The sequence below is a fragment of the Tripterygium wilfordii genome, chromosome 3 (assembly GCF_013401445.1).
Source record: "Tripterygium wilfordii isolate XIE 37 chromosome 3, ASM1340144v1, whole genome shotgun sequence".
NCBI classification, from domain to species: Eukaryota; Viridiplantae; Streptophyta; class Magnoliopsida; order Celastrales; family Celastraceae; genus Tripterygium; species Tripterygium wilfordii.
The window spans coordinates 10,069,937-10,096,197 of NC_052234.1; the positions used below are offsets into that span (position 1 = coordinate 10,069,937).

The 26,261-nt window shown below is 38.7% G+C and overlaps 5 protein-coding genes across 7 annotated transcripts; 3 read left to right on the forward strand and 2 right to left on the reverse strand.

Annotated features, from left to right (window-relative positions):
- Positions 1 to 235: 235 nt before the first annotated feature.
- Positions 236 to 8,606, reverse strand: LOC119987122 (probable DNA helicase MCM8). Of its 2 annotated transcripts, none has more exons than XM_038831912.1 (17): positions 8,286 to 8,606; positions 7,789 to 7,929; positions 7,582 to 7,696; positions 7,275 to 7,497; positions 6,967 to 7,130; positions 5,323 to 5,586; positions 4,750 to 4,845; positions 4,498 to 4,650; positions 3,591 to 3,661; positions 3,404 to 3,522; positions 2,870 to 2,999; positions 2,339 to 2,390; positions 2,087 to 2,243; positions 1,830 to 2,004; positions 1,193 to 1,363; positions 992 to 1,105; positions 236 to 452 (listed from the first exon to the last, which is right to left on the reverse strand). In XM_038831912.1, exons 1-17 carry the CDS (start codon positions 8,445 to 8,447, stop codon positions 402 to 404), a joined length of 2,358 nt encoding a protein of 785 aa, XP_038687840.1. In that variant the 5' UTR covers positions 8,448 to 8,606; the 3' UTR covers positions 236 to 401. The 2 variants fall into 2 exon arrangements, with proteins under 2 accessions (XP_038687840.1, XP_038687831.1); XM_038831903.1 differs by having other exon boundaries at positions 7,275 to 7,503.
- Positions 8,607 to 8,808: 202 nt separating this feature from the next.
- LOC119995002 lies at positions 8,809 to 12,207 on the forward strand. The gene has a single exon (XM_038841358.1). It carries the CDS (start codon positions 9,113 to 9,115, stop codon positions 11,978 to 11,980), a length of 2,868 nt encoding a protein of 955 aa, XP_038697286.1. The 5' UTR covers positions 8,809 to 9,112; the 3' UTR covers positions 11,981 to 12,207.
- Positions 12,208 to 13,110: 903 nt separating this feature from the next.
- Positions 13,111 to 19,237, forward strand: LOC119995494. 2 transcript variants are annotated; one of them, XM_038842010.1, is made up of 9 exons: positions 13,111 to 13,424; positions 14,389 to 14,574; positions 14,663 to 14,929; positions 15,665 to 15,714; positions 15,793 to 15,858; positions 16,164 to 16,293; positions 16,393 to 17,069; positions 17,326 to 18,684; positions 18,999 to 19,237. In XM_038842010.1, exons 1-8 carry the CDS (start codon positions 13,298 to 13,300, stop codon positions 18,664 to 18,666), a joined length of 2,844 nt encoding a protein of 947 aa, XP_038697938.1. In that variant the 5' UTR covers positions 13,111 to 13,297; the 3' UTR covers positions 18,667 to 18,684; positions 18,999 to 19,237. The 2 variants fall into 2 exon arrangements, with proteins under 2 accessions (XP_038697938.1, XP_038697939.1); XM_038842011.1 differs by having other exon boundaries at positions 15,680 to 15,714.
- A 431-nt stretch (positions 19,238 to 19,668) lies between these two features.
- LOC119995137 (40S ribosomal protein S23) lies at positions 19,669 to 21,474 on the reverse strand. The gene is made up of 4 exons (XM_038841536.1): positions 21,347 to 21,474; positions 20,300 to 20,455; positions 20,062 to 20,188; positions 19,669 to 19,969 (listed from the first exon to the last, which is right to left on the reverse strand). The coding sequence occupies exons 1-4, from the start codon at positions 21,349 to 21,351 to the stop codon at positions 19,829 to 19,831; spliced, it is 429 nt and encodes a 142-aa protein (XP_038697464.1). The 5' UTR covers positions 21,352 to 21,474; the 3' UTR covers positions 19,669 to 19,828.
- A 308-nt stretch (positions 21,475 to 21,782) lies between these two features.
- Positions 21,783 to 23,704, forward strand: LOC119995694 (60S ribosomal protein L12-like). The gene is made up of 2 exons (XM_038842198.1): positions 21,783 to 22,362; positions 23,468 to 23,704. The coding sequence occupies exon 1, from the start codon at positions 21,841 to 21,843 to the stop codon at positions 22,339 to 22,341; it is 501 nt and encodes a 166-aa protein (XP_038698126.1). The 5' UTR covers positions 21,783 to 21,840; the 3' UTR covers positions 22,342 to 22,362; positions 23,468 to 23,704.
- Positions 23,705 to 26,261: the final 2,557 nt, after the last annotated feature.

Here is a 26,261-nt window from a genome sequence, read left to right on the forward strand (position 1 = left end):
ATGGTAGATTACATTTGTTAAGCATGCTACTACTACGGACTATCAACCAAGGCAGAGGGACAACGACAGACAGAGTAAACCAACGTACCCAAACCAGACTGAATCCCTTCCCCCACCACATGGAGTGAGTTAAATCATGTACTGATCTGAATAACATGATTTTCTGAGCTTTTTACCTATTTCTCCTACAAGATAAACTTAAACCAAGGTAAAAAAGAACAGGGAATGAAAGATGTGGGTGGGAAATCATTTCATGTTTGCATTGGTTTTATTAAAACGGATGATGCAGGATGCAAATATATTACAACTATTGAGGTTGAGAAGGCAACTCAATGGCATGAACCATGCATCAGATGACACGGACAAAAAAACAAAACAGAGAGCACCTGAAGCTCTAATCTTCAGCCCTTTGACCTTGATGATTGGCTGCGCGAGTAAGATGATGTTAGTACCTGCAAGAGAAGGGGTGGTTAATTGGGTTGTAATTTAAAATTTATTGATGCCAGCTGAAAGTATATTATGTTATTATTACTCCCTTATTTACTATCATAATATAATGTTTCTGAAGTAAATAACTGAATGAATTGATAATGTTCATACTTCATAATGTTAAAAAGAGAAATGGAACTTATAAAATAAAAAATTAAAAAAACAGAGAAATGGAAAGAAATGCAGAAAGTAATTTTCTTGGCGTTGGCTCTGGAGCATTGAAAATCAGGAACATCACAAATCTCCTCTTTTAGTGGCTTCAGATGCCAGACTCTATACCAGTTTATTACTTTCTGCCAAGAGAAAGTACATGATCATCATGTAAAATATCCAAATTAAATAAGACAAAGGTCTGAAGTTTTGCCCCGAAGCTGCAATTTTACGGGTCACAGTTTTGCTATCAAATACTATTTTATCTTCTTTGTATTTCAACAAAAACAGACACTTTCTTGCAAACTAGGAATTTGTGCTTCTATCAAGTCCTCAAACTTCAGAACAATACCTGGTACATCTTCGGCCCCTTCTTGAGTAGGTAACCAAAATTGTTCAAGTTTTCCACAAGTGTGTCAATGTCAGGAACTTTCAGGCTAATTCTATCTGCCAAGCTATATATTTCCTGAAATGCAATAGAATATTTATGTGGATTGATTGATTTTAAGGACAATCAAACATTGCTATACTTGGTAAAGAGAAGGATGCATACCGAAATCGAAAAGCAATCCTTCTGCTGCAACTCTGATTCCTTATTGAGAGCACCTAAAAACCTTTTTGCTTCTTTCTGCTGACTCATTCCCCCACTCCGTCCAAAATCCACAAAACCATGCTCATCAACGTACTTATCATAGAGGGATTCTTTCATTATTTCAACGACATCCTACAAATGAAAAAAAATTACAAATAAATGCATTAAACCCAAAATTATTTTTAGCATGATCCATGCCTAATGTTTCACCTGAAATAAAGGAATGGTCAACTACAGAGCTTAAGGCTCAATCAGACATAGTGCTCGTAAATGTTGAGGTGCATATCTTATGTGAGCATCCACATCTATAAACCAGAAAGCATTTTTCCGATCCAAGTCCAGCCTTCACTGCAAATTGTAACTCTTATAACCTGTATTATATTGGCAAATTGAACAAAATTTTTGAAGGGGATCCTGATCTAACTGCGTCTTCTAGGTTAAAACTTTTGAAATTGCATTATTATTCCACAAAAGATAATATCACGACTTCTACATTTTGCAGCAGCACTTTAGAAAAGCTTGAAGAGGTATGAAGTAATCAAGTAAAATAGATAAAAGATTTCACATTATCACGTAGCTAACCATACTAAGAACCAACCATTGCATCCTGGATCGTTATCTCTTCTCTCAAGTCTATCCGAGCTCGAGCTTGTGCCAGCCTCACTAAACTTTCCAGTTGCCTTGCCGTTATTGGCGTACCATCATCTGATGTATTTCTGTCTCTCAGTTTTAAGTAAAACTTCTGTAGTATTTCTGCTGCTGGTTTGGACATCCTATTGAACAGAATGATACTTTAAAAGAGGAAAAGGCAAAGATCATAACTAATGTTTGTATTAGAGTTGAGATTACGATCACCTAGGAGAAACAAAATTTCTTGCATAAGCAATGTATTTGCGAAGAAGTGGAGCAGGCAATGGAACAAAATCAGCATCCTTTTTGGGGTCAAGTCTCAGCCTCGAAACCAAAGAAGCACTATTGGCATTCGTACCTATGCTCCCATCATTCTGTGATGCTGCATTTTTTGAATCAAAAAGCCCATCTTGGTCTAAGATTCTTGGTAAAAATTCAGTAGTACTAACTTCTAGCCCAGAGAAAAGGAGAGACTACCTAGACGAGGCTTTTTTACCATTGGTGAATGCTCTCCACCTCCAGCATGGAGCTCCAAAATACACAAACAGGTCAGTAGCATCCTTATGTTGTTGATGAATGATGAAGAATATCATGACTTTACACTGACAAAAGGTAAACATATCCTGATTGCTTGGAAATCTAAATAAACCTTTTAGTTTTGGCCAGTACACTGAACAAGTTATGTCACGTTCACCATTGAAACGCAGGAATAGATATTCAACATGTTGCAAATGGGCAACCATCAGCTCTTCGATATATCACATGTTTTCTCTTTGGACAGAAGTAACTTTTAGTTTTCTTTGAAATTCATCACAATTTGTACATGATATACTCCAATTTCCTATTATTGATGTTAATGGATGACAGAATTTCTCCACAAAACGCGTGCATGTATGACCTGTATTTAAGCTAAAATGAAATAAACTAGCAGCTTATAGCATGCACCTAGGATGGGATATGATAGCACGTTACTATATTAAAAGCATGCACCAAGACAAGATAACTTACAGACATTATGTGCTCCGATAACCGCTTATCCAACAGTTCATCAGGTTTATCAAGTAAAATGAAAACCAAATCAAATCGTGAGAGAAGAGCAGCACTCATTTTCAAATTCTCGTTCACTGTTTTAGCACGGCTGCAATTTGAATTTATATGTTAGTAACTACAAATCTGCAGATAATGAGAAACTCTGAGCATACAATAGCATCACTATAAATACTTAGAATTCATAACATGTAATTTCTTAAATACGTGACATCTTTAATTAATTTATTTGCCGTCATAACTATTATATTTTTTTAAGACTTACAAACCAATGGCGTGGTCCTGGGAAAAAGGAAACCAAGAAACACAATAATCTCAGTGGAAACCGTAGCAACATATCACATCAGTATCCGTAAAGGGAGAACTGAAAATGATTTCCTCATCTCAAAGAATCATTCTGATTTGGATACAAATTATCATGGTCAAGAGAAAATTGTTTCTATCCAAACTTTCAGAAAAACTTCAACAAAAAGCATAACCAACAAAAGAAATTACTTATAGTGACCACCAACAGGGTTTGCAGCTGCTAAGACTGAAGTTCGTGCTGACAAACTTGCTACCAGCCCAGCCTTTGCAACAGAGACACATTGCTGCTCCATCGCTTCCAAGAGGGCCTGTGATAATTGCATGACAGTAAAGCATAGGTTTGATAGTTCTAAATGTGAAACCAGTCAGGACAAACCTGATGTTGTGCAGACATTTTGTCAAACTCGTCAATGCAGCACAATCCACCATCTGCCAGTACCATGGCACCTATCAAAAAAATAGTTGTTACTGTATCGCATTCTTTTACATGCTGCCATTGGAAACTTCACAGAATCATGCATGCCCAACTTTATGCTTGCAGTTTATGGATGGTGGCTAATTTCTTTGCTCCGCTAATAATGCAAGAGTTAGACTCCATATTTTAATCAATTGATAAATGCCGTGCTATGATAGCTCCAAGACGCATCAAGTGAAGAATAAAGTAATGAATATCGTCCTTTTCTAACCCATTTCATGGGACATTCAGAAAGTCACAATAAAAATTCTCACCGCTTGAAGGCTTCATATTAAATACCCTGAAGTTCTTCAGGTGTAAAGTTCAGAAGATGACCGTGAAAAATAAGATTTCTTCATATTATCAGGAATATCAGGATCCCCCTGAATGCTACTGATTTAAACATCAAAAGCTTCACTCTCAAGGAGTTCCTGTACAAATTAATAAATTATGCACTTCCTGCCCCCTATAGAAATTTCACGCAACCCATAAACCAACTAAACTCTTCCCATCTCACATTGACATAAGTAAACCTAGAAAACAAAACTTTGCTAGACCGAACCAACATTTTTCAAATGTGTAGGCCAAAGGGAACTTAATGTCTGAGAGTTCAGCCGACTAAGAACAGTTTTAATGAAGCAGAAATGATCTCAACCAGCAATGTTCTTACTATTTGCATCATCTAAGTGCTCACGTATACATGTAAAATTATAGGAACTGATCAACATATTAAATATTTCATAATTAACAAACAGCTCTGCAAAATGGAAATCTAAAACATCACAATTAATGTGAAGAGAGTGAGAGAGAGAGAGAAGCCAATAACTACCAGCCTCAAAGGCATAATCACTTGTCATGGAGTCTTTCACCACTGCTACTGTGAGGCCAGCATTAGTTGTAGCATTACCACACACATATATGCCACGTGGAGAAAGTGCAGCAGCAGCTTTCAACAGTTGGCTCTTCCCTAGTCCAGGATCACCTGGAAAATAGTGTCTTTCAATATCCTTCAAGTTCATCTTGCCAATTTATCTGAACTTGATTATTGACGCTTTAGGTCCATAATAGAATATGAACTTACCAACGACTATGACATGGATGTCTCCTCTGACAGGAACCTTGTTCTGATCCATTGAATGCTTTCGTACACCTCCAAACAGAGAAAGCGCAATTCCCGCTGTCAAGAAACAAGAAATTAGCATAATTCATAAATGTAGGATTCCCTAGTCAATGAGATACCCTAACCTGAAAGGACAATTAAATTTGCAACCTGAGAAAAGCATATGGTTAACCATGCAATGCTAATTATACACAACTTGGCATCAAGATTACTAAAAGTCGCTGCTGCAGTGATCATAATCTGAATGCAACAATTGATTATGGCATCCAAGGTATCAAACTCTAGTCTGGCGACTCAATTCATAAGTTAATATATTGTTCTTACTACTAATGTGTATTAAAACGGGAATATTGGGGCTAATTTTGCACATCGCATTTGCTAAGATTAAGGACCGAACTGTCTCGCACAACCTAGAGCGGTAATGTTTTGCAAATTGCTACCATCTGTCAAAGGTATCGCATGAAAGTTTTGAGATACAATGTCAAACTTCGAAGGAAAGGAGGTGCTTTAACATCAAGAAAATATAATGCGTACCTTTAACAAGCTCATGTCCATAAATGGAAGGACAGATGGATTGAAGTATCTGGCGGAAGATATCTGAACCATGTTCCTCAGTGAACTTCACAATAAATTCCAAATCCCTCGGAGAGAAAGTGAATAAGTCAAACAGCTCCGTAGGTCTGGCCTTAGATTCAGAGTCTTGAAAATCCTTTGATGTTGATTGTGACTTGGAATTTCTTATGGAAACTGCTTCCAGATATAAATAGTAAAATCCTTGATTCTTGCCTTTTGATTTCCCTGTGTTTTATCAGAATTGCTCAAGGCTGCATTAGTAATCGAAAAGAGTACAATATCTTCGTGATACAGAAATTAGATAGGTAGATTATTCATCATAAGGTAATAGTTGTTTATATGCATATAAACATCATAACGTAGAACATGCTAGTTAATTCATCTTACAACCATGTCAAGATCTATGGCATGAAAAATGAGAAACAGCTCATGCATTTATTGCAATAAGTACAAGAAAAATTCCCTAACTTCAATTTTCAGCGTACGCAACATACTATAGCAATATCTATGACATTAAACCACGCCTTTATGTTAAAACTCACTGGCCTCTCTTTCCCTTGCAACCTGAGGCTACATCTCAGTTTCACTGACACTGAAATGTGCATGTGTCGATTGGTTTGTGTAAGGGAGAAGAAGAGAGAACCAAAATATTACAGGGAAATGCTCTGAAATTGCACGTTATGCTAATTCCCATGATTTAGCTGCATTTCTTTTTGGCCAGTGATACAGCAGTAACAATCCTTCAAGAATATCCCAAGTAACAGGTAACAACACTAGCAAATAACTTAAACTGACATAATGTCCAACGCCCTACAGCAACATGAAGCAGAATGGTCATGGCTTAAGAACTTGTCACTGTCCGGCTGTCAGCTTCATCTTGTTCTCCTCAATTTGGTCTTCTGTTGCACAAATGTGCAATTATTGAAGAGTTTAGAAGGCCAGATAGTAGGGCAATACTATCCAAACTAGCCACCTTTAAATGCATAAATATCAAGGTATATGTCAAAAACTTCGTTGGACTTTCCTTTCTCAAAAAGTTTGTTTCACTTTCAAAAAAGAAATTCATTTCCTCTATCCAGCTATTATCTTAGACAACTTGGGTTGACCATCCTTTGCTCCCATACCCCTTCACCGCCAAATTCTATATTGAAGATAGAATCAAGAGACTTTAATAGCTGAACTAGCTTGCGCTTTTCTAGATGTTCGTTCTCAATGAAACCACTGAAGCCTAATTTTTTTTGATCAAATTGATGACATTTGGGTAAGTAATAATATTGTGTCACAAAGCAAGTGAATAAGTATGGATGAAGAATAAAACAAATAGCTAAAAAACCTTCAATGAACGTATTCGAATACGAGATGAACTTCGTTGGCCAATTTTTGTCTTTCATTGCAGATTCTACCACGTAGTGCAGAATCCTATTATCATTTCCCTTACAGAATTGGGACTGTGCAATTAAACACACCATCTGAACTCTGAAGGCAGGAAATCTTAATAGGTGTAATTGTTACTAACCAATCTTATAGACAGAATTTAGAAAGAACAGATGTAACATCACACAATGAATCGTGTATAATAGCATCAATAAAATCTTGTTGGTTTACCTCCTCCAATATCCATGTAATTGTTAATCACTCTTATAATTCCAGTAACAGTCACAACATCCCCAGGGATGCAGGCATCAACCAGATCTTCAACAAGCTCACATTCGACAGTTCGAGGCACCCGACCTTCTTCATGATCTTCGGATCTTAGTAGCTCTTGTATTCTGGATAAAGAGTATCCAAAGTGAAGACATCAACAAATAAAAGGTCTAGCCTGAGAGCCAGTAGAGGAAAACAACCCCCTCCCCCAGTCACCCCCCACCCCCGGGTGCAGATAACAGCAAAAAAATTTGGCATCAAGCTGTTACCTGATCTTCTGAAAATCTACCGACTGAGCAGAGGGTCGAATTGGAAGAAATGTTCTGCTCCTGCACCCCTGTAAAGGGCAACTTGGCGGTGGCGAAAACTTTCCATCAGGAAACATACGTGTGATGTTTGTTTTACATTTTTCACATTCAAAACTCATTTGTATTACTAAAGGCCTGACGGTGCTAACTTTAACTACAGTTCCACGAACAGATACGAGTTTGTCTGTCACTTCACAAAATCTTATTAGGGAACAATTTAACGTATTAATAATAGTTTGGGAGAATACTAAATTATATTGAATTTTACCAATGTATGCCGCTTTTAAGTTCTTCAAAGCTATCATAGATTCAGGGTCATTGTGTAAACGTATATTTATCTTTGCCCCATCCTCAAACATGTTCTCCCCTTTGGTCAATAAAATCTGCACCCAAATCAAGCAACATATTTCCGAGGCTCATAAACAAAAAATAATAATAAATCAAGACAATTATACCATTATAGATTACTCCTTACCTTGTGTACTGCAGCGCCAACGCATAACAGAGCAATTTTAGGTTTCTCCACCAAAGCGGCATGAAAATTCTCAAGATCACATACTTTCCTGAACTGTTGAAAGTCAATGGCCAAAGAATAGTTGTTGTTATCATCCTTTACCTGCAGTTTCCAATGTCAGCCTCGCCTTTCACAACAAGAAAATTTTGAGACAACATTTAGATGACAAATAAAAATCCGCTGAAACCTAAGTTCCATAAAACGAATTAAATATTGTTGAAGGGTGAAAACCGTAGATGTAAGCCCTTCTGCCCTTGCATAAAACAATCAAAGAAGGACCAGTTTGGCAACCTATTTTATTTTCCTAAACTCGACATTCTTTTCATTCTCGAGGACGGAATTAGCATTCTTAACTCTCGGATTCAGTAATTTGAAGAAAACAAAGTCGAATTGGATTACCTGAACAACAACTAACACGGTTGCATTACATAAAAAATCAGAAAGATGGAGAGAGGTACCTGAGAAGCGATATCTAGCCCTGCTGGTGTAGAAAAAAAGTGAATGAGATCCGACGTGAGCATCAACTTCTCGTCATCAATCGAGGAATCGTTATGGGGGAAATACTTGGCCAAGATTGCACCAATGTCGCTCGTGTCGATGGAGCTGTGACACCTTTCCATGCTCTCTCCTCTAGATTCGAATACGCGATGAACGGCATTTGCCACTTCTGCTACCTGTTGTCTGCGAAAATTTCCGGTGTTTTTTGGCGGGAAAATTTCGGTGGGATTGAGTTCGCCCTTGGGCTGCCTTGAAACTGTTGAAAGTTGAAAGTTGAAAGTTGAAAGTTGAAAGTTGAAAGTCTGTTTTTTTTAAAGGAAAACCTAAACAAATAAAACCCAGTCATAACTCGAGGAAAAAAAAAAACACAACAAAACGATGCCGCATCGTGCTTATCGTTCACACGTTGAGCATTGATAAGGCTGTACAATAACCACCGGTCGCAAGCTCCACAATCATAACACCTAAGAACAATCAGGCCATTGATTTCCGCCACGTGTTACTTGAAACGAAAACACCGTTTCTGAGACTACGCCGCCGTATCTCAAGTCACGCCTTTTCTCACGCAACTCCCTCGCTCTCACTGAAAAATCATCAAATTAATTTCCGAATCTGCAAATATCGGGAAGAGAGGGATTTTGTGCATTAAAGCCAGTCAATCTCGCCGATTGGGGGCATCAAAGGTGCATTCCATATCCCTTTCACTGGATTTTCTTCGTAAATATTTGATATCTAGGTCTTGTTACAGTAGTGTTGGAGAAACAGGTCATATATTAGGATTTTTTTGATGTCTGCAAACCTTGATCACATCGATTTGAACTCCGAGGCTCTTCCGGTTGAACCAGAAACTGATGCTAATGGGTTCAATGTATCGGAACCGAGTGCTGGCGTCGGTGTCTCTGTTATCGGAAACCTAGCGGAACTGGGTTATGAGAAAAGTAGGGATTCTCATGCGGTTAATGATGAGGAAGTGAGGCGTGAGGCAGTGGCTGATGAACTGGGTGGTGGTGGTTTAGAGGGCAATATTGTGTCTCTTGTTAGAGGGTTTGATATGGAAACCGAAGCCGGAACGTTAGATGAGGGGAGTGATGCAAAAATGGGCGGTGTTAATGGAGATGTAGAGCCTGGAATTGATGGTGAGGTAGAGGAGAGTGTAGTGGGGAAAACTAAGTCCCCTGTTAGAGGGTTTGATATGGAATCGGAAATAGGATCTGTAGATAAGGGGTTTGCAGAAGTACGTGATGCTGCTGTAGATAGAAAGCCTGGAATATATGGCGAGGTAGATGGAATAGATGGTGAGGTGGAAGAGGAAGAGGCCCATATCGTGAATTCTTGTCAGCTTGAGGGGCTATTGACAGGAGGGGCTTGTGCTTCTGTGTATTCAAGCTCCATTGGGGATTCAATCAAAGTGCAGAATGCCCATGTGTTGGAGTATTCTCCTGACAATGTGGGGGAACTACATGTCACAAATACCAGTGAAGTTGTAGCTTCTGATGGACTGCAAAATGAGGAGATGGAAATTGATAAACGGGTCGATGTAGTTGATGATCAGGTTATGTCCCTTAATGCTCCAGACCCAATGGTCTCTCAAAATGATAGGGATGATTTTAATCCGTTTAATCTCGTTGTAGATTTGAATTCATGTAAGAGTGCGGATGGCAATGGACCGGATGAGTCTAATGTTCAATTTGCTTCATCAGAAGTCAAATTCCAATTCTATGATCTGGTATGGGGTAAAGTGAGGAGCCATCCTTGGTGGCCAGGACAGATATTTAATCCTTCAGCTGCATCAAAGAAGGCGAAGAAGTATTTCAAGAATGACAGTTATTTGATAGCATTTTTTGGGGATCAAACCTTTGCTTGGAATGATGTGTCGAAAATAAAGCCCTTCTGGTCCTACTTTCCACAAATGGAGAAGCAGAGCAATATGGAAAGTTTCCTCAGCGCTATTGATTGTGCTTTGGATGAGGTTGCTAGACGTGTGGAGTCTGGGCTCGCATGTCCGTGTTTATCTGAGGAATCATATTCTAAGTTCAGAACTCAGATAGTTAACACTGGAATTCGAGAGGAATCAAGGAGAGACGGTGGGGACAGTTTGCCAAGTGTAGCTTCTTTAGAGCCCGTGAAACTTCTGGAGCGTATAAGAGCGATGGCACTGTCACCATTTGCTGAGTTTGACAGGCTGGAATTTGTAATTGCACAAGCCCAAGTGTCAGCGTTTTATCGTCTGAAGGGTTATTGCCAGTTGCCGGAATTCACTGTGCTCGGTAGGTCATGGGAGAGCGATGTAGAGACCTCCCTATCAGGAGAAGTTAAATATGATAGTGAAGTGGTTGAAACTGCTGCTTCCAAATTTAAAGAAGATGAACAGCTCCCTGGGATGGAAGAGTCAATGAGGCCAAAGGGTGTTTCTTCTAAACGTAAGCTTACCTCTGAGGATGGTATGCATACCACCAAAAAAAGGAAGAACTTATCAGACTTGATGGCAGGGAGGCAAATGCATATGTCACATGGTGAACGTGGATCAGAGATAAGCAGTGGTTATAAAGTGAGCTCTGCGAAGTCTGGTAGGAAACGCAAGTCAGTTGATTCTACTTCCGATGATTTAGAAGAGAAACGTGTGCCAAGTTATTTGTCGAAAGTGAATGATAACAAGTCTCCACAGCCTAGGGAAACTTTCCGAGTTGGAAAGAGTATCCTTAGGGTTGCCAGTCAACTGAATGGCTCAACTCCGATACACAAAAATGGTGATGGGACATCAAGAAAAACTGCGATGAAGAAAAAAAGCATAGAAAAAGTTCTCTCTGGGAAATCGTATAGTGAAAGACTAATTCTGATAAAGGATTGCTCACCTGAGGAGATGCTATCGCAGCTCCGTTTAGCTGCTCAAGATCCAATGAACGGATACAGATTCTTGACATCAGGCATTAGTTTCTTCATGGAGTTCTGTGACTCTGTTAGCCCAGAGTGTATCAACCCGGAGAATGACAAACAATTGGAGCTAGAAGTGTGTGGTAATGACACTGAAAAAGACTCAAAGAATTCGGGAATTTGTGAAACTTCTGAGTTGGAGGGTATCAAAGACTCTTATTGGCCTGTTAGGATTGTTCAAAGTATGCCAGAAGAGCCACCGCAACCTGAGAATCAGACCGAAGCTGGTGATTTCCTGCCTAAAACTCCTAGTGAGAAGTGTAGTTCTGCAATTGAATTACAAGCAACTGTTCAATCAAGTCCCGACTTGGATTCTAAACAGTGTACTGGTGGTGGGACTCGTGATTTGGGATCATCAGGGCCATTGAACCGTGTGGAAAATAGCTGTGGTGAAGATCTCTCTCCCACAGCTCTAATCCTCAACTTCACTGACATTGATTCTGTTCCTTCTGAAGCAAATCTGAACAATATATTTGGCCAATATGGCCCTTTGAGGGAATCAGAGACTCAAGTGCTGAGGAAGAGTAGCCGCGCCAAAGTGGTTTTCAAGAGGCGCGCTGATGCAGAAACAGCTTTCAGCAGTGCTGGGAAGTACAGCATTTTCGGACCATCACTCGTCAGTTACCGCCTAAAGTATATGCAGTCAACAGCAAGTAAAGCTTCTGGCAGTATAAAAAGGCAAATCAAAAAAGGTTCAACATCTGTGGAAGAAAATGAAAATTGAAGTCTTTTGGGATAATGATCATCATATATTGCTTTTAGCTTATTTTGCAGTGATCTTTTCCTTCTTTTTTTTTTGTGGTTCTTGGGTCATATAATTGGTAGGTTTTTTAGTGACCTAATTTGATATGCTGTGCGGCACTAGGATTGAACAGTTTAGTAATTGATGTGAAAAATATTTAGAAAGCAGGCTAATCAATATATCTTACCATTCCAAAATTTCCATTACCAGATGTTTTGCATTTCTGAATTTCTGTTAATTGGGTGCAGATTTTTTTTTTCTTTTTTTCTCTACACTCTGTATGGCATTCTTATCAAGTCTTTAGAACCTGCTGAAGCTTGGATTTTCTGGTCACATTTGACGCCTTCTCTCTTAAAGGGGTGCCTTTTCGCTCTGCTGATATGTGCCCTACGACAGCTGACCATGGGCCTTCAATCACCAGGCCTGCTTTTTCTGGCCCATCGCTTTAACCTTTAACAGCCTTTCAGGCCCGATTTCGGGCTATAACCTAAAAGGGGCTTTTATGCCGAGGTGACAAAATTTCATCATGTTAGGATGATCGAATTTATTTGACCCAGATTAAACCAAGTTTGGATTATATGTCTGAAATCTGGGTCCAAACATAAATTTTTTGTCCAATTTAAAACTGGGTACGGGTCCAAACACATAACTATTGTCCAATTTAGTTATCATAACTCTAACCTGAATTAAATTATTGTCTAATTAATTTGGATGGATTTAAACCAATCTGGGTGTGGTCAATTAAGTATATCTTTTAGGGTCCAATATAAATTAGGGTTTGAATATATAAATATTTTGTAAACACATGATGTTGTCTGATCCGAAATCGATTTTTTTGCCACCCCACTCTTATGTAATGAAATGTATCTCAGGTAATTAAAAGGCAATTATAAAAAAAAACCAGTTAAAATGCAAATTATTGAAAAAAAAAACACAATTTATTTACCAGATTCAATTTTGATAAAAAAATTAACAATTAGGTTAAAATACAACGTTCGAAAATCCAAATCTTCCACGTCGCCTTCAATCAGGACCTACCAGCGGTGCTCATGAATACGTGGCTTCACCTCGGTCAAGGTGCAATACCCAGACGCGCCCAATCCATCTTTCTACTACCAATCGCAAAAGTTCTCTCGTTAATTTTTTTTTTTTATTTCAATTTTAGGCCGCCTGTTCTCCAAAATTTGAAAAACCTCTCCCCCTCGCCCTTCCTTCTCGTCTTCCGCAGAAACCATCAGCCCACTCTCTCCTCCTTCGATAACCTAATTTTGGTTCGATCTGTGAATTTCATTTCATCAGATGGAAGATTCTGTGGAAAACATCGATCTCGAAGTGAATGGGTTTAGTCTCATCGACATCTCGTGCGAGGACGATTTTCTCATCAACAATTTCCCTGCTCGTGATCCGCAGCATCTGCAATCCTCAGGTTCTTAGCTATTCGATTTGTTTTCTTAAACATTTCAGTGAAGGGTTTTTTCAGGGTTACTTTGTGAGATACCATTGGATTCTTTTTTGCATTTAATTGTGATATGAAGCTGAATGGCGTTGTCTATCGTACACTTGGTTACTAGTAGAAACAAGGCATTGAATTATTTTTATTAGGTTTCAATTGATACGGGGGCTTTAGATTTGTATCATTATTCTGTTCGTATGGTTTTGCTTGGATTCAAACAGAAACTGGTGTCGAGTTTGAGCCCCTTTGTTATGATTAAACTCACGAACATGGATCTACATATACACTGCAAAATGTCTCTAACTGGGCATGCTATAGATGTGAGCTAAACCGTAATAATCTCCTTGACTGGGACTAAAACTAAAACGTTTTTTTTTTTCAGTAAATTTTTGAGAATGTAACTCATCCCCTAGCTAATAATTGGCACTGGAGTTAGTTGCAGTCAGTCATTCATTATTTATTGATTGGAGAGCTTGAAATGATTTCTGGTATCCCTAGTATTGTTCAAGGAACGAATACTACTACCATCAGTGGCCTGTGGGAGAAAAATAAGGGGTAGAGAATTCTGTCACTTGATGATGTTTGCTAATTAGGATCCATATTGGCCCTTAGTTTGTTGCACCTTACCTTTCTCAACGCATGAAATTCAGTATATTTATGCCGACCATGTGGTTTTGGTGTCAGAGGTGGTCCTTTAGCCATCTACTCGTGTTTAATATCAGGCAAACTGGCACGGTAATGGAGTATCAATGTATCTTTTTGTTATGTAAGGATTGCCTCTGCATAACATAATCATCTCCCTGTTTGCTGTATTTGCTTTTACGAATCAATTGTTCGGTAATCAGAATTTTTTTTCATCTCATTTATTGATCCCATGATTGCGTGGTCGTTTTTTTTTCCCTTTCTTTTCTTCTGATTTGGTAATTGCAATGCTCAGGAAATCGTCGGGTTGAATTTTTGGAAGTTGTGGATGCCAACAATGTAGATAACTCAGTAGCATACCATGAAGAGCCTTCAGGGGAACAAGTACCTCAATCACAATCACCGGAAATGACAAGGAAAAGTGGGAAGTACAACTTGCGAAAAAGTTTAGCCTGGGACAGTGCTTTCTTCACAAGCGCAGGTGTGCTTTTATTTACATTTTCATTATTGGTACTTGGTTCGCTCTTTTTATTTTTTTCCAATTATGGACATAATTTCTGGGGGTTCAGGTTTTCTGGAACCTGAGGAATTATCTAGCATGATTCGGGGCACAGAAAAGGGTGAAAAACAAGCATTACCTGGAATTCAAGAGGAAATGCATCGGTCCACAGAATCATTATCTACAATAGAAAGTGATAGTTTGACACTAGAAAATCTTGAGGGTGATTTATTTGAAGACATCAGAGCTTCCATCCAGAAATCCAGCAAAGTTAAGAACACAACAAATTTAAGCAGTAAAGGGGGATCAGGAGGAACAGAAGCTTCAGACCTTCCTGGTAAGTACTTTTTATATTTCTCCTCTTGATATCGGAAAGAAGACAATTGTCGCAGTCTAGTGGAATTGCATGAGATTCTGTTGAGATGCAAAAGGAATTCCTGGCCAAAGAGAAATTTTAAAATTGAAAAATCTTGACAATTTTGGGTCACAAATGTACTGCGTCAGCAAACTCTTGTCGTGTAATTACAATTGACGAATTCATCTTCTATTCTCGCTGCTGCCACCCCTCCCTCCTACAACTACTTGCAACAATCTTTGTATCAAGCTACTAAATTCTGCATTCATTGCTACAATTGGTGACACCAACTGCTCCTCAGACATCACCATCTGTACTGAATATCCTCTTGCATTTTTCTCCACTACTTTAGGCAAAATACAACAGGTTCTTTTTACAGACTTTGAAAAGATGATCCACACTGTTTATGTATTCGTTTATTTTTCCTTAGATGGACTTAATCATAAAAGTTTGTGAGGAAATGTAAATGCCAGAAATATACTCTCTGTTTTTTTTAATCCTGCACAATATCCATCTGGTAGAATACTTCAAATTAATGCTTAGATCTTTTACATGATGTGAGGATTGGGTAAAAATATACTTAACATTGCACACTCTTGCTCTCTTTCTTATGAACATTTCTATATATTTGGAAAGTTTACCATCCCATCTTTCTTGAGATATTAAATCATTCAATCTTTGCTGTGTACTTTTACCGATCTTCTCCCAAACTCACAGTAAATTTTCTCTCAGCTTCAAAGAAAGGGAGCCTTCCTTCTCAAGATAAGGTTTGTTCAGCTGATTTGAGTTTTATGTGATGTTTCTAAATTTTGTACCTGTCCTAAACAATTTTTCTTCAACTTCAGAAAATCACAGTTGCTGCCAAGAAGCAAAATATGGGAATGCATGGTGTAGGGAAAACAACAAAACAGGTTCCAGTTTCTTGCTCCCATTATTTTTCGTTATGTAACTCAATGTTCTGTGATAGTTATGCTGTGGTATACCGTATACGAGTAACTATCATGGATACACTAGGAATTTGATAGTGTTTAACATGTCAGGCAGTCTCTGTTTTTTGATCTCAAGCTGATTTAACTTTATACATTTTTATTGAATTTATGCAATAAATAAATCTTCTTCCTGCAGTTTAATGGCTATTATATAGGCAAGCTACAGATGTGGTATGGCATCATAGTTTTAAATTTTGACACTGATGTTCAACAATCATGTTTTACAGGCTGGCGAGTTTTGTAAGCCACCAAAGATGGTGGGAAGGGTTACTCCTATCTCAATAGTATCAACCAAGAGAGCTTCCTTGAGCACTAACAATCTCGAAACAGACAAAGATAAAGCAAAAGCTTCCACTGGTAATTTGAAATCCAGTTGTGCACTTATCTTTCTTGTAGACGACTGTGTTGCTTTTAGTATTTTTTCAGATGTAGTTGACTGTCCGTCAATTTATTTAGCTGCCGTGAGAGGGGCTCCAACATTGAGGCAACCTGCTTCTGGTGGTTTAAGAAATGGAGTGCCTAAGCCTAGACCGCCACTGAAATCTAGGGCCAATTCGTCAGCAGCATCGAGAACAGTGCTAAAAACGTTACGTTCCTCAATAGATAGCGCTGGAAGTACTTCCTCAGACAGCAGCGGTAAATCTTCTTTGAAGTCAGTGAAAAGAAAAAATGACCCCGGAACTCGTAATTCTTCTACCCATGATCGGACCACTGAAAGTCCATCAAGAATTGCTTCAAAAAAGAAGAATCAGTTGGGAACCTCACGTCTTTCATCGTATTTGACGTCTGTAAACCAACTCTCTTCTAGCATATCACCTGCTAGCTCTATCAGCGAATGGTCCTCAGAATCATCTTCATCACATGCTGCCAATCAAAGGTCTAACATTTCAAGAACTAGCCTTGACACTAGAAGTGGAAAACAAGCCTCTGCTGGTGGTGATACTCTTCCTGGTTCAAATGCTCAAAATTGCTTGAATGATCAAGGCTCAGATGGCCTTGATTCTCAGAGTTCTGGTTCCATGGATGATTGTTTAAAGAAAGCTTCAAGAGGAACTGGTGGACTTGTTCAACCAGCTTCAACAAAACCCACAGGCCTTCGAATGCCATCACCAAAAATGGGCTTCTTTGATGGGGTCAGTAGTGATTTTCCTTTTCATTGCATGAATGAAATAGAAACAAATTTTCTGGCAACAGGAGGCAAAATGGGTCCTCAAAATAATAGATGGACTGGAAAGGTTTCCTGGAAGATGCTTGCACCAAATATGGAGAAATATATATGCTGGGAAAATCACCTCCATATTTGTTGCCTTTCCCCTATTTTGTTGTTATTATTATTTCCTGAGATTTTTAACCTGCTAATTTTATACTTGTTTTATTTGTGTTATGCAGATGAAATCAGCAGCGCGCACTCCCAGTGGAAGCATGCGCTCTCATTCTGGCTCTCCCACTGGCTTTCCTAAAACAGAAGCAGAAAGTGTCAACTCAAGTTCGGCAAAGATTGGAAAGATTCAACCTGGCAGAGTTAAATCAGAAGTTGTGAGAACCAAACCTGATGCTCGGCAAACTTCCTTGAGCATAAAGCATGGTTCTCGTTCACCTCTTCAGGAATGCTTCAAAGTCCCTACAGCTAAAAGAAATGTCAGAGGTAGTCCTCTCTTGTCTCCAAAAATTCAGGCGAAAATATCTCCCAGAACTAGTAAAGATAGCAAGTTGACAACCGAGGTAGGTGGATCTAAAGGATGTGATATGGTTATAGATGACGTATATTTAGAAAAGGATGGCAGCCTAGATGTTCTAAACAATGCATTACAGGCGGATTGCAAGGGTGTAACCTTTGTCAGTAATATCCAGATTACCGCTACCAATGGGGGAGCTGATGTGGCTGGTTGTCGAAGTTCCATTTGTGATACTGAGAAGGTAAACCCACCTCATAAAGGGGATGAAGGTAATGATTCAGAAAAAGCTCATCTTGAAGATCAAGTTTTTGGTTTGAGTAATCAAGTTGGAGCTTTGAATATCAATATGGACAATCATGAAGAGTTAACCAGTCATTCTATTTCTCCCGATCGAGTTAATATAAGCAGTAAAGATAACACTATTCAAGAGTTCTCAAAGTTGCCAACAACATCCGAAAGTGAAGATAGCAAGTTGATAACTGAGGTAGGTGGATCTAAAGGATGTGACATTGCCATAAAAGTGGTACCTTTGGAAACGGATAGCAGCCTAGATGCTCTGAATATTGCACTACAGATGGATAGCAAGGATGTTAACCATGTCAATAATATCCATAATAGCCCTATCAACGAGGGAGCTGATATTTCTGGTGGTCCAAGTTCCATTTGTGACACTGAGAAGGTGCCCTCACCTCATAATGCTGATGAAGGTGCAATATGTTGCCAAAGTTGTGCGAAGAATGATTCAGAAAAAGCTTGTCTTGAGGATCAAGTTGATGGTTTGTGCAAACTAGTTGGAGCTTTGAGGATCAGTGTGGACAATCATGAAGAATTAATAACTGATTCCCTTTCTCCTGATCAAGTTTATCTAAGCAGCATGGATAACTCTATGCAAGAGTTGTCAAAATCACCAAGAACCACCGAAATTATGGCCAATGTTAGGACACCTCTTGCAGCAAAGGATTCTTTATGCAATCAGAATGGATCATTCGATGCTTCGTCAGGATTGATAGTGGCCGACGTGGAAACGACAGCTAAAGATGCTGTGACATTCTAGTTGCAGTTTTTCTCATCGGTACGTGAGTTTGCATTTTCTCAAATATGCTTGTGTAGACTAATCTAGAAAACAAAGTTAAAGGTTGGTTGCCATATTAGATTTTGTCTAGGCACTGGCAACTTCAAACCCATGATGGTCATTGTGAGCTTGTTTCATTGCAAACTACCTTACTTTTCCGCATTGCAGAAGTTAAGCTCATTATCTTTCTTGAACACTCCATTCTTTGTCACTGGACCTTTTCTTTTTCTTTTGTAGTGGCCACTTTGAAAAACGTTTTCTACTTCATATATGTTATAGGTTTACTTTTTTTCTTCTTTCTTTTTCTTTTGTAGTGGCCATATATGTTATGGAGTTAGAGCTGGCAAGAGGGAATGTGTGTCCCACAGGAATCTGAAGGTGACCTAGTTTACTATTGGCATTGCCTGCCCTGGAATTGTCATGTCAAATTGTATCTGAAATTATTTTTGACCACTCACTCGCTGCAAGTCTTTCTAAGCACATATTTTATGCTTAATTTTATGTATTAATAATGTGTTTTATTTGCAAATTTTTTATAAAATTCTTCCTCATCAATGGCAAAGATTCCATATTTTACATGAAATGCCTGTTTTTACTATGTTGATTTTGTTTCAGATCAGGTCACCTTCATAGGAAAGGAAACTGAATTTAGTATTAATACAGAATGGTTTATGCATTAGCAGATCCATGGTTCCTTTCTTGGCGAAACATTACTTGTGATCACTAAAAAATCATGACCACCACCCATTACTTTTGGTCACTACAAATTATGGACAATTCAATTTAGTCACTGGCTTTTAAAAAATCCCAATGTAATCAATCATATTTCAGATTTATTTAGCAAAAGTGCAGAACAAAAGTCTATCCAAGGACCAGAAAAGACAGATAGGTATAACGAAAAAATTTCAAAATAGTAAAACATAGATATCCTGAATCCAAGCAATGCGAATTTTAAATTTTTAATCATCATATAAGCCGTGAGAGAGAGAGTGGGCAGTTCACTTGCAAACCCCAAAATTGGCAATCTATTAAAGGAAATAATCCGAAGATCCAATATACTAATTGGAAATAAAATAATCTCATCAGCAAACAAGCAACATTCAAAGTCTTTCAAAACTATGAGAATAACTTCTCCATTGCTTATTTAAGATCTAGGCTTCTCCTTCTTCTCCTTGAAGAGAGCAAGAAGTGAAACACCAGACACCTTCACAACCTTGAATCGTACACCGGGAATATCACCAACAGCATGGCCTTTACGTCCAAATCCAGCAATCAACACCTCATCCTACATCCACATATTTTACCTCAAAATAAGTATAAACTCAACAGAAAACTAAAACGGTCAAATTTTATGACAGATTGTATTTTGTTAGTTACATTCTCTTCAATGTAGTTCAAGCAACCATCATTGGGAACAAATGCAGCAATCTTCTTCCCATTTTTGATTAGTTGAACTCTAGCACATTTTCTAATAGCAGAGTTTGGCTGCTTAGCCTCAATACCACTGCACATTCAAAAACAGTTATTGTGAGTTAATATTAAATTTCAACAGGTCATATTAAACTTATAGCTAAACAAGTTGAAGCAAAGACAGAAACATCAAATAAGGTCTCACATCTTCTCAAGGACAATGCCTTTTGCGTGCGAAGACCCAGCAAATGGCTTCTTCCATTCATTGCCAAGATTGGATTTCTTGTATGCCTTGTCAGCCCACCTTTGCCTTCTGCGGTGCGACTTGAGCTTGCGACCAGCTCCCATACCACGTGTCTTCCTGTCATATGAAGGCAATTTATTGGCAACAAAATCAACTAAAGGAAAACTTTAAAAAAAAAAACTATCTAGTGGTTGTAGATCAAACAAATGCGAGCTGAGCAACTGTAACTTAGAATGATACGGCCTCAAATATCAGTTCCCAAGTCTTCCCTATCAGTCTAATGACTTTGCCGCAAACCAACTTAAAACAAAAAACTATATATTTCATGAGACATAGAATCTCCAATTAACTCAAGGACAGATGCTCGTTGGCTACATCACTAGTTGATTACTGGAACGACGCTTACAAAGGGGTATAAAAATATTATTCAATATCTTGTATGTAAACTAACATTTTATATGTAACTAATGCAGCCCCATTAGAGGATAACATTCAAGGACATCCAAACATATATCATGTATGACAAAATTGATAAAGAAACAATTCCAGACACCATTGCAAACTCGAGAATTCAATTAGAACAAATATAAAGTGGAAGGCAAAAAATCTAGCAATGCATATGAAAGCAGTTCTTACAAATCGGTCCATGTAGAATTTATTACTGGATTTAAAATACTGAAGGCTTTCTCCCATCAATCAACTATAACTCTTTATTCTATTCCAATTAAAATGAAACGGCATTCGGATGCGCAGAAAAAAAAAATGGAAGTAAGTTAAATCGAAAGTTTCCTCCCGACCTGAGCCAAGTACAGCTAAATTATCGAGAGCTTCGCTCACCAAACAAAAATACATAACATTTCTTACAACAACCTCCAACCAAATAACTCCAGAAAATTAACACAAATCCAAGACTACCAGACATAAAGAAACAGTGCATCATATGCGCTACACACATGCGAATAAGCAAAGTTCACATAGGCCAAGATATATCTAGTGAAGGAATCATACCCCATGATTGCTTAAGTTCTTCGACGGAGACGAGGGTTCTGAGAGCTCCGAAATACAAAGAAGCAGCGGCGACGAAGTAAAAGGCAAACCCTAGATTTTTATACAGAGATCGCAATAGTTTGGTTAAGAAGCTGGGCTTGGGTTGATGAATTCATGCTGCTTTATTGGGCCTAAATAATAGGCTACAGCTGCATTTAATATAGTGAGCCCATTTAATTTCTTTAGCTTGGAAGAATAAAAGAAGGAACCGGGGTTTGGGTTGAACTAAGCTGAAGTTTTGGGCCTAGATAAAGCCCCAAAACAGCTCAAAACTTTTGTAAACTCCGGCCCGTTTCCTAAATAACGGGACATCAAAATCCTGCAGAAAACCCAAAACAGTTGGACATATATGTCATTTCACAGAATCACCTGCAAAACCCTACCGAGTTTATATACGCAATCAAACTCCGTCGCTGCATCTCATTTCGCTGCGCCTCCGAAGCTGAGACCTAACCATGCCGCCAAAGTTTGACCCCTCTCAAGTCGTCGATGTTTACGTCCGCGTCACCGGAGGCGAGGTTGGTGCTGCCAGTTCCCTCGCTCCGAAGATTGGGCCGCTCGGTCTTTCGCCAAAGAAGATCGGAGAAGACATTGCCAAGGAAACTGCTAAGGACTGGAAGGGTTTGAGAGTCACTGTCAAGCTTACCGTCCAGAACCGTCAGGCTAAGGTATCCGTGGTTCCGTCTGCGGCGGCGCTAGTCATCAAGGCCCTCAAGGAGCCGGAGAGAGACCGTAAGAAAACTAAGAATATCAAGCACAATGGGAACATCTCTCTCGATGACGTGATCGAGATCGCCAAGGTTATGAAGCCGAGATCCATGGCCAAGGACTTGAGCGGGACCGTGAAGGAGATTTTGGGGACTTGCGTGTCTGTTGGTTGTACGGTCGACGGGAAGGACCCCAAGGATCTTCAGCAGGAGATTACTGATGGTGATGTTGAAATTCCACAAGATTGAAGGGATAACTGGCTTTGAGAGGTCGGAATGCTGTGTTTCTATCGATCACTCAGTTTTCAATTCTAAAAGAATTATGAAGCAATCTGTGTTATGTTATTCTCCACATTCACATTTATATCTTCAACAAGTTTTGGAATTTTGCTTGAGTTGGGAGATTCAATGCTTAGTTATTGACTCGTATAATGTTTGAGACTGAAATTCGATCTTAGTTTTTATGATGCATTTGAATCATGGAAATGGAATGTGATTTAATCGATGGTTGTATTTAGTTTTCTGTATGGTATTTCTCTCTCTGATTGTAGGTAGTTATTATAAAAGTTTGAAGTTATGATAGCTATATTATCAGTTTTTGGATAATAGCTACGGTAACATGTATTGGCTGGCTATTTTCCCCCGAATCAGACTTGTCTTGGTCTACACTAGCTTGCCAAAGCCAAATGTGATAAAAGGGGAGTGGGTTAGTAGTAAGAGGAGGGGAATTAATTATGCTTTACATGTTGCAATATTTGCTGATGTAGTGTGTTGATGTTTGTCAATTCAATAATACATGGAAATTGTTTTGTCTACTGAATAGCATTTCAAATTGCTTACCGTTGGCAGGATTTTCATTATCTCTTCGTGAGGAAAGATGTTGGAAATATATGTTTTTAAACTGAAGTTGTAATGATAATTATCTGTTGGGAATGAGATTATACCCCGACGTGTTCATCTTTCACGTGCTCCACGATGGAGCATGTTGACTAACATGAAATGTTGGATACAGTTTTGTGTTTGTTCGTATTTTCTGCTTCTTATTGCGCAAAGCTTATTGAAAGGTTTTTCTTCCAATTGTATTCTTTTGGGCAGGATTTCATGTATTTTCCAAGCTAAGATATTAGGTTGTTTTTGTAAGATTCATTGCGTCATGCAGTCTTTGTATTACGTGTCATGGGTTTTTGGGCATGATCTTAAGCTAACCATAGGTTATAATATATGGAAGATTGTAGCTTTCTCTCATTTATCTGATAGGTAGCGTACATATTAATTTGATATACTGTATCAATTTGCTATGGGTGAAAGTGTTGAGAGAGGGATGTGTTATCTGCATCTTGAAAGTTGAAATAGTTTTTTGTTTCTGCTATCACAGAACTGATAAGTAGTTTGGTGCTTCTGTGCTACATGGCTTTCCATTTTTGCCATTGCGTCCTAATACAAGGTTTAAGCCGCATCTACAAGGTATGTTTTTTCTTCTTTGACTTCTGGGCATGGTCATGTTTTGGTTATGCAGATGTAGAGGTAATGCCCTGTTTTCATGAGTGAATAGTATAGTTCATCAAATTTTATGAAGAAGATATGATCCAATCCAGTCATTAGATGGTTTTGGAAACTATTACCTGATGACTTCCCTCACCCCTGTTTCTACCCGTTAGCTTGGCAAGTCACTGTGCCTTATCTATACATGGCTCCGGATTTGGAATGAGAGAATTTTAAGTTTTGTGGTGGTGATGTTTTTGGGTCAATAGGGGCCGGCTGGCCAGGCGCTGTGAGCCTCCTGATGATAGATATGGTGGTTCAACTTGTCAAATATTCATAGCCATGCGATGGCCCGTTACATTACCCTTTCAAAGCAAAGCTCAAACGTCAATGGCCAAGAGAATTAGAGGTTTACATCAAGTTTCACCATGAACAAGCATTACTAGTAATGAAGAAGAAAAATAGATTCGTGTGTTTGAGTTTTCAAATCAAATTTTTTTACACAATGAAAGGGTTTCTCCAGCAAAAGTAATCCCAGAGAGTTAGGATTCAATGATCATTGTTGTGATGAATCAACATTAGTGCTAAACATCAAGTTCTACTCAACAATTCATTCTTATCAATTAAAGCAAAAAACAGAAATTCTACCATCAGTTCTTCAACCTCAACATCATACTTGTCATTCCAGTTTCAGATTTTACCATGAGAGTGCATTTCAGACCACAATTGCAGATGCATTCACTGCATTCCCTGATTTTCCCCCTCAAGTAGTTCTGGTTCAGCCTCTGCAACAGTAATCAATCCCCTTGAAATGATGACAAAGCAGAGCTTCTCGTCTACGTTATTGCGAAACATCCATATGACAAATTCCTTATCTTTGATCTCATCGTGCTTTCTGCGGAAGTCCCTCCATCCTTGAGTGAGAACATGATTTTTGGACATCCTTCTTCTCTGAAAAACCCGTCTCATCTGCATTGTAGACTGTCACCGGAATGCTCTCTGACGATTTTTCTTCTTCATACAGCAAATGCTTAAGAGACCCACCAAAATTTGTTTTGCTAATGTAGAGATTATCTCTATTTTGTTTCACATCACTCATCGTCTACTTCTTCACAAAAGGTTTACTGCAATTTCCAATAAGGCCATCCAGTGATGCCACTGGAGGGAATTCTGGTAGATTGTGTTCTTTTATCACTCTTCCTGAAGTGATTATGGAGCAAAGCTTCTTGCCTTCGTTATCCAAAAACATCCATAGTGTAACATATTCATTTTCTTGGATCATAGATTCATGTGTCCGGCAGAAGTGTCTCCACCCATCAGTGAGGACATACTGGCCAGATTCTCGGACCTTGATATTCATCAAGAACTCTTCAATATTCCCATCTGCAGCATTGAACATTGTGACCTGAAACTCCTTCTTCAGATCACCCTCATTATTCTTCAACAGAGGCTCTATAAAACCTTTGGAGCGTCTTTTGTTGATGGTGAGCGCAGGCAGTGTGACATCACTTTTTGTCAATTTATTTGAAAAAGGTCGACTGCATTTTCCGATAATGCCATGATACAGGCTTGGAGGCTCTTGGTTTCTTTGGAATATTATTTGTGAGGATGACGATTCCGATCTCCCTGAAGTGATAGCAGAGCAAAGATTATTGTCTCCGGCATGGCGAAACATCCAAATCTTGACAAATACATCAAGATTGATCAGAAACTTATGACTTTTGCAGAAGTCTTTCCAGGACTTTAATGATTCAAAGAGCAGGTACATGCCATCAGAATCATCAGATTCCACGACCTTGAGAGTCATGTACAATTCTTCCTTCACATCTCCATTACTGTACATTTTCACCGGAATCCCATTCTCGAGATTTTCTTGATCGTCGTCAGTCAAGATAGGCTTGATAAACTTATCAAAATCTGATTTTTTTAATGGTGACAAAGTTCTCCACTTCAGTCTCTGTTACTTGCTTCTCAAAAGGCCCTCTCCATCCATGTCCAATAATTCCTTCCTCTCTCAGGAAGAGAGGAGGTTCCTCGAGCTGGTATTCTTTAATTTGTGATTCATGATTTTCTTCATCACCCGAGTCTTCTTGTCTGTCGTCGTGGACTTTGCCGCGTTTCATCCTATAGAGTGATTCTCCTACACAATTCAGAGAGAATTTTCTCAAGAAAAAAGAAAAAGGAAAGAGCTTTCTTGGGGTTCTTGAAGGATGAAATGGTGTAGTGGAAATCTCTTCGCTTAAACAATCAATAGAGAGATTTTCAGTTGCTCAAAAGATTATTACGGGAAGCAAATTTGAGGCGGCTATTAAGGCGCCATTGTGAATATGGAACCAGCGAGCTGGGTTTGGGTATTGTTGGGCCAAAGTTAAGCCCATAATAAAAAGTTAAATGAAATCTTTATTTCTTATCCTTTTTTGAACGGAAAATGACATTTTGGTGCTCACTTTATGAAAGTTTACACTTAGATGAAAGAAAAACAAGATTTTACCATATAAGTAACTCTTTTCCACATAAGTATTTATTTTAAAAATTATTAATTATAAAACAGTAATATTAAGCGAATAAAACGGATCAATTTTGGGTCTCTCTTTCTGTTTTGGACGGAATCTAGCTGGGCATTGTATGTCTCAGTGAGGAGAGTCTAAAGGAGGTGATGATGTAGCGAACCATTATCGAAATCATCA

What these genes read in the sequence shown, in the direction of transcription:
- LOC119987122 (XM_038831903.1), bottom strand. Translation starts at nt 8,447, where the DNA reads ATGGAAAGGTGTCACAGCTCCATCGACACGAGCGACATTGGTGCAATC. An exon ending in TATCGGAGCACATAATGTCT is followed by an intron (nt 2,391 to 2,869) that starts GTAAGTTATCTT and finishes TGTATTTTGGAG; the next exon opens with CTCCATGCTGGAGGTGGAGA. An exon ending in AGGGGCCGAAGATGTACCAG is followed by an intron (nt 453 to 991) that starts GTATTGTTCTGA and finishes CTTCTCTTGCAG; the next exon opens with GTACTAACATCATCTTACTC.
- LOC119995494 (XM_038842010.1), top strand. Translation starts at nt 13,298, where the DNA reads ATGGAAGATTCTGTGGAAAACATCGATCTCGAAGTGAATGGGTTTAGT. An exon ending in TGCTTTCTTCACAAGCGCAG is followed by an intron (nt 14,575 to 14,662) that starts GTGTGCTTTTAT and finishes CTGGGGGTTCAG; the next exon opens with GTTTTCTGGAACCTGAGGAA. An exon ending in TAAAGCAAAAGCTTCCACTG is followed by an intron (nt 16,294 to 16,392) that starts GTAATTTGAAAT and finishes CAATTTATTTAG; the next exon opens with CTGCCGTGAGAGGGGCTCCA.
- LOC119995694 (XM_038842198.1), top strand. Translation starts at nt 21,841, where the DNA reads ATGCCGCCAAAGTTTGACCCCTCTCAAGTCGTCGATGTTTACGTCCGC.
- LOC119995002 (XM_038841358.1), top strand. Translation starts at nt 9,113, where the DNA reads ATGTCTGCAAACCTTGATCACATCGATTTGAACTCCGAGGCTCTTCCG.
- LOC119995137 (XM_038841536.1), bottom strand. An exon ending in GGCATTGTCCTTGAGAAGAT is followed by an intron (nt 20,189 to 20,299) that starts GTGAGACCTTAT and finishes TTGAATGTGCAG; the next exon opens with TGGTATTGAGGCTAAGCAGC. An exon ending in TGAACTACATTGAAGAGAAT is followed by an intron (nt 19,970 to 20,061) that starts GTAACTAACAAA and finishes ATGTGGATGTAG; the next exon opens with GATGAGGTGTTGATTGCTGG.